This window comes from Apaloderma vittatum, unplaced genomic scaffold (genome assembly GCF_000703405.1).
Source record: "Apaloderma vittatum isolate BGI_N311 unplaced genomic scaffold, ASM70340v1 scaffold1867, whole genome shotgun sequence".
Taxonomy (NCBI): domain Eukaryota; kingdom Metazoa; phylum Chordata; class Aves; order Trogoniformes; family Trogonidae; genus Apaloderma; species Apaloderma vittatum.
Window position 1 is genome coordinate 29,728 of NW_009725479.1, and position 6,975 is coordinate 36,702.

Below are 6,975 nucleotides of genomic sequence, written 5' to 3' on the forward strand. Positions count from 1 at the left end.
TTTTAAGGACTCTGAAGAGAGTTGCTATTGTGTCCTTAGTCAGCCTTGCCTTCTTCAGCCTAAATAAACATAACCAATCTTTCATAAAAGATCGCATTTCCTAGATAATTCTCATTTCTCTGATACTGGTCCAAGTTGCCCTGAAATTAGGATGCCCAAAAGATACTGCCTTCTGTGTCTTTTATGGCTCTGTTGGCAGAAAACAGCCTGCAGAGGTGGAACAGTGGCAGCAAACCACCAAAGCTGTCGTCCTACTTCCTCTTCTACAAGTGCTGCAGGGACATACCAAGGAAAATACAGTGTTTGAAAGACAAATCTCTTGGATTTGTTGCTAACGAACAAATCATACTACAGTAACCTTCAATATAAGATAAATATTTACTCCTACTTACATCACAGAGGTTTTTCTACTTACAAGCAAAGTCTATGGATCTAATTGAATAAGGCTGGGTATAAGTAAGTTCAGAGAAGAATAAGTTGACCTTAAAAGAACTGCTTGTGTTATGTTAATGCAGCTCACAGGAATGAAAGGAAAAAACAGTCTCTTCATCTTAAGGAGAAAATCCATCCTCATTCCTACATTATGTTCTACAGGAAACAGTGTAATTCTTGTTGATGTTTAGCAAACACAAATGTTGTGGATCATGCTGAGGCTGCATGATGAGTCTGGAAAATAAGTGACCATTAACCCAGTCTGCATGACCACCAAAGAAGTTCCAGAAAAATGGTTGTGGGGGGTTTTTTTGTTGTTGTTTTTTAATTTTTGCTTCTGTTTGATATTACGAATCAGGTACATTCACAGCATCTGCTACAGCACACTATGCTTTAACTATTACAGTTTTGGTGAAACCACAATATTTTCTGTCTGTTCTGAAGAGACACACAGACAACAGTTATTTGCTGCAGAAGAAACCATCAAATGAGATATAAAATAGGTAGATATTTCACTCACTCTGTACTCTCACAAGTCCCCAGTGCTGAGTTTGTTTTTCCAAATCTGACTTGGATTTTTTGCCCTGTTTTAATTTTACCCTCACGATAAACGAATCCATAAACCTGCTGGCTTGCAATATTGAATTCCTGCTTAGAAAAAATACGAGCACGTTGAAGGTCTGAACTGCAGATTTATTTTTTTATAGGAAAGAAAAATGCTTAGTATTTTTTTAAAAATTGGATGTACATAAGCTCAGGTTCACAGACATGAAGCAGATGAGACTCCTGCATCCCAGCTAATGGCTTTCTAGCGTGTAGTTTCTAAAAAGGCACGGAACAATCATTTGATGACAGGCCCTGATATGATTTGAAGTGATAAATGGTTACTGTTGTCTAGACTTGAAAATCAGCATTTAAAACAGATTTTCCAAGTTTGACTCTGTCCTGATGGTAACAGGAGCTTCAGTATAGTTCTAGAACAGGAGGAGAGGGTGGCTTCAGCCTATGTGCTCTGTGTTCCCTGTTGATTTGTCGTGTCCTTTGCCCTCACCTGTTGAAGGAACTTCTGGGAGCCGAGACTCTCAGGCTGCCTTTGGCAACATTTACAGAACTCACAGAAAGGGCAGAGAGACTAAGTAGGGCTGCCACTTCACATGCTTCGGTTTGTAACATCCAGCAAATCTAATTCAAAGGCTTTGTGCTGAACTTGACTACTAAAGCTATGCAGTTAAGCCACTCTTGAGATAAATACAGTAATGTATTTTTAATGCTTGGTTGAGTTCATCTGTTGAAACAAATGTACTGTTTTAAGCATGTAGGATAGGTAATATGAGCCTTTAGCCAAATGAGATTAATATTACGCAACACCCACCAAACTTGAGGGCTCATTATGCTAAATGCTCTTCTTTGGACAGCAGAATGTGGTCCGTTCTCTATTTGCTTGCAACCTAGCAAGCATAGATTTTGGGCTTGAAGCAGCAGCCTTGCTCTGTGTTTTGAGACAGAGTCCTACATCTCTCTTGGGTTCTTTCTGAAGGAAGGATATGGGTCCTCACAGAGCTGTTGCAGATGCTGGCCAAGATCACTACCCTGCTTTCTCCTGCTTTTTCGCTTTTTTCTGAAGCACCTGGGCTTGCTAGCTATGAGGAAGGCGTCATGGATTGACAATATGGTTTGTCCTTGCCCAAGAAAAGCATGGTTGCACCGGCTCCCTTTTCTTACATGTTAGTTCTTGTATACCTGCAAAGTGGCTTACAGCAAGTATGTAGATACATCAGCAGACTCAGTCTGGTTCACGTCTTTTAGAGCTACTTCTTGTAGCCAAGCATTGTCACGTCCCATACGTGGGCAAATGCAGCAGTGCAAGGGTACACATGTATAAGATGGAGTGACAGTGCGGCATGCTTTATTTCTAATTTGTAGAAGGCTGCTTGGTCCCAGGGGGATCTTGAAGCCTTAATTGTCTAGCCAATGACTTTAAAGTTCTCAGGATTGATTTATTCTCTGATTTCTGCTTTACATTGTGCTAAGCAGAGTGAGCTACTGGCCCCTGTCCTGTTCCATGGAGGAGCATCCTTTTCATCTGTCCAGAGACAGCTTGCAGAGATCCCAGCTGAGGAACTGTGACCTGAATGGCACCAAGTCTGAGTTACCCTTACATCCAGCCATTAAGTCCTGTGAGGCTCAGGCGCAACAGCAGACAACCATACAATATAATACGTCCCCAGGCACCCCAGGTTTTAATAATAGGATGACTTCCTGCTGTTGTGTGCAAGCAGCTTACTTGCAACTAGCAACATCCTGGATGACATAAAATATTTTGGCAAATGAAAAGCAATTCTTCATATTTGGTTATGCAAATGAAGGGCCTCATTACCTGTGTAGGATGCTAATTTAGAGGACCTCCGTCTCCACAGCCAGCAGGCAAAAACAGCTAGAAGACCTATCAGAAAGACAACAGAAACGATACCAGCTGCTTGAGCACCTCGTCCACTTCTTTCCAGGTTTTGGTGACTTTCTGTGCTAGAATCGTTGCTTTCCTCTTTATCTAGAATAAATAGAAAAAAGGATGTAATAAGGTATAATTTTTCACATTTCATACCAGAAAATATTTGATCCTGTTTTACATGCACAGAAGAATTCTGAAATATCTGTGCTATTCATATGCCTGTGATTCTGGTGGTATTAATTCATTCTGGTATTCATTCTTGCTCAGCTTACACTATCTAATAATGTAAGGTCAGTTTATTCCTCCCTGTCAGCATGCTGCACGCATCCCTATTTGGGAGACAATGTTTAAGCTTGTATCTAGACTCAGTTGAAAGCAAATCCATACCGAATCTATAATGTAAATCTGATGGTATTCAGAAAAACGGGTAAAACCTGCTTCCCTCGATTTAGTGATGAATTGCCACTGATGTCTGCAAACTGAAGGTTTCAAATCACATCTCTTACTATTCCAAGTGTGGTAGCAACAAAAAATAACAGCAAATAGTAAGATGAAGGTATTTTCCCCTAGAATACAGTATTTCAGAATTTCATTAGGAAACCAATGACAATGTTACTTCGTTTTCCTTTAGTTTGGGATGACAGCAAGAGTGTGCTATCACATAAAGACTCAACTGTCCAATTTTGGCTTGTGTGCACAATTTTTGTTCTTGGAAATAGTTTATGCCATTTGGCTACGTTTGTGGGATAAAGCATCGTTAAATACAGAGTTTGTAATTCCTTGGCACGTTCAGGTGGAGTAACTGTGGGTATCCAGCTACAGTTATGCAATCAGTCCTTGCACCAGAGTGTAGAAACCTGAGAGAGAAAGGTGGGGCGGGAAGCAAGACCAGGACTAGCAATGAGAGTGAACAGCCACCTCCAGATAAGCTATTCCATGCCAGACAGCTTCTCTACACAGCTGTTTGGAAATCATGAAATCCACTATTGGTGCTATAGCTAGAACAATTTTTATAGCTTTTTTTTTAAATAGCTTTCTGTTTTTGTGAAGAGTGGCAAAATACTTTTTTTTTTTACTATTGGTCATTCATATCAGCAACAAATAACATTATACTTGTGCTATTAGGTGTGTTGCTCCATTGGGCTAATATCACCTGTTTGCTATATAGCCTATAGTGCACTGTATTAAATTGAGTTGTGGAGACCAAAACCAAACCTTTGAAACTAGGCAGAGTGAAAAGCAAACGTGAGTGCTTGCAAAGCAGCTGGGCAGGGGGACAGGAATTGTGGATCTGCTGTATGGTCTGCTCTGAAAAATAACCTGATTATCCAAGCCACCATGTTCCTGAGGAACTAAAGCGACTGCCCGGTGACTGCCTTGGATGCAAGGGCTTTTCAGTGCCGTTGTCATAACATGCTTGATGGCATGTTCACTTAAATGTGGAAGAAGTAAACATAAAGTCCATGGCTAAGCATAACTAGCTTGAAATAACACCTGAGCTCTTCTCAGCGCTTTTTGGAACTACCAAATTAACGCGTACCTGTCGTTAGTGTGTATCTACAGATGGTTGATATTCCTGCTACCTAGAAACCATGAAGTAGCATGAAGGGACTTACAGTTGGCTGATAGATTTTCTTGCAGTATTTTATTTTCGACGGAGCACTCTATCTGCATGTTAGAAGTGGTGTTAACCTTCAGTGTGCTAAAAACACTGTAAGTGCCATCAGCGTGGTATGTGATATTTAGCTCTGATGGAGGCAGGACGCTGTTGTCTGTTCTATTTATCCAATAAACGTTGGGCTTTGGGTATCCATTGTCGGACCTGCAGCTGAAAGTCACCTCCTCTCCAGTGCTGTCACTGTTTCTTACTGGTCCACTGAGTATGGGTTGGCTATAACTAGCTGGAGAGCAAGAGAAAAAGAAATAGTCATTAACATGTTGAAACGTATTGAAAAGACAAAATTCTGTTGTGGATTCCGAAGCAGAAGTTCTGGTTTCCGCACGACTCATGACTTAAAAGGGAAACACCTGCAGGTTTGGTGTGTAAACCGGAGAGATGAGAGAATTACTGGAAGGGCAGAAAGCTGAAGCCAAACCCAAAGGAAGAAAGCAGCCTCTTAAGGTGCTGTCACTCAGTCATATGCAAGAACCCTTATATTAATGAAAACCAAGATGCAAAACCAACCACACTGGAGAAACAGTTGTTTTGAGAATGCTCTCAGTTTTAGATTCCTTGTCTGTAACTTTTAAATTAAAAAGACAGAGCAGGTGACAAGAGCACTGGAACAGGCTGCCCAGGGAGGTTGTGGAGTTTCCTTCTTTGGAGACATTCAAAACCCGCCTGGACACGTTCCTCTGTGACCTACTGTAGGTGATCCTGCTCTGGCAGGGGGGCTGGACTGGATGATCTTCTGAGGTCTCTTCCAACCCCTGACATTGTGTGATTCATTTCATCAAAGGGCTGAAGTATGTTTCAAAGTTAAGTAGAATATTGAAACGGCATGAATTTGAAAAGCTGGCATGAGAACTTGGGAAAATATCTGCAAGTGATACAAGTTCTTACCTGCTAAACTGAGAACCACATCTGTCTGGTTAATCTTTTTGGTATATTCAGTTTTCTCCATTACTACACATTTATAAGTGCGTTCATCACTCTGGCTGACATTCAGTAGTAGCAGAGAAAAATCACCATCTTCCAATCTATCCCAGAATAACTGAGTCCTGTTTTTAAAGTGAATGCACTGTTCACTTTCATTGTCTTGACCAGAGATCAGTGTATGTACAACTGAACACTGTTCTGGATCATCAGCTATTTGCCAATACACCCGTAGATTGTTTAAACGCAGTTCTCTTTCTCGGTAAGTACAGTTCAGTGTAACATTGTCTCCAAGCTTACTGATGACATGCTCCAGAGCAATAGCTAGAAGATAAAAGGGAAAAAAAAAGGCAGGTGAAAAAATTCATTATTTTCAAGTATATTCTACCACATGTAGACTTCACTATTAGTGCTTATAACAGGCAGGTGAGTGTGGTCAATTCATAGTCATCATTTCTACTTCTTGACTTGCTGGCAGCTAATTCTCTATGTGTTGGTTTGTCTGTATATTTTCCAAAGGGACCTTTTACAATATAAAGCCTTTTGCTTATTTCTTTTTCTGAGGACCAACTGGTCTAAGAGTTCCCAGCCCCAAGCATACCTGCATGTTCCACTTTGCCCAGTAACTGGGACTGACTGCAGACACATACTTAAGTCATGATGCTTTATTAACAACTTTTTTTTATTTAAGAGAAATGTCAAATCACAAGAAATGGAAACATTGATAAGAAGAAGAGTGCTACCATAACTCTGAGACCAAAATTTTTTTTAGAAGGCAGTAAACGCAGTGTTTCTCAAAGTGGGCGTGTCATAGCAGTCATATTTTATTGCCACCATCAGTATCACCCTCTTAACAAATATACCCAGCTGGCAAACCAGTATGCCCAGATAACTTCAGTGATACATTCATTAGACATTTACAACCTCTTAAGGCCACCTGAGGTAGGCCAGCACAGTATCTGGCTTTCAGGGCACCTTCCCTGTCCTCCAGACATGAGAAAGCCAGCCTCTCCGCCTGATGAGCAATGAGAAGGCATCTTTTGCTGAGACCAAAGCAACACACACGTTGTAAACGTGGGACTTGGCGGTGAGGTAGGGGTCAGGCATGGTGTCAGAGGGGAGAGATTACGGGTGGAGAAAGGGATTATGCAGGTGGGGGAATTATGGAAAGAAGAACGACAGCAGTGAGGGTTTGGAAACCTGGAAACAGTGCATGGTGTGGTAGGAGGGAGGTGGCAACATTAAAGGCAGACAAGTCTTTGTGCTGGTGTGTTGGCCTCAGAAATCTCATCTACATGTCTGAGTTGGGCACCTTGGCTTAAAAATACACCTGAAGCAAACTCAGTACTTGCAGGGAGGAAGGCAGTATGTTCTCCCAGCCCTTATCCTCTGCTGGGGAAGACAAGAAGCAACAGGCTTGAACTGCAACAAAGGTCCTGCAGCTCAGGCTTTGGGAAACCCCTTGTATCAGCAGGGAAAGTGATGGTCTGGGGGGGAG

General features: G+C 41.5%; 1 protein-coding gene across 1 annotated transcript in view; it reads right to left on the reverse strand.

The window, feature by feature from the left end:
* Window positions 1–2,809: 2,809 nt before the first annotated feature.
* Window positions 2,810–6,975, reverse strand: part of LOC104276534 (ICOS ligand-like) — a gene marked incomplete at both ends in the record, with an annotated part of 4,564 nt that continues 398 nt past the window's right edge. Inside the window, 3 exons of the mRNA XM_009872901.1 lie at window positions 2,810–2,980; window positions 4,498–4,782; window positions 5,445–5,801. Coding sequence (XP_009871203.1) covers window positions 2,810–2,980; window positions 4,498–4,782; window positions 5,445–5,801 — 813 coding nt within the window. The remainder of the gene's footprint in view (window positions 2,981–4,497; window positions 4,783–5,444; window positions 5,802–6,975) is intronic.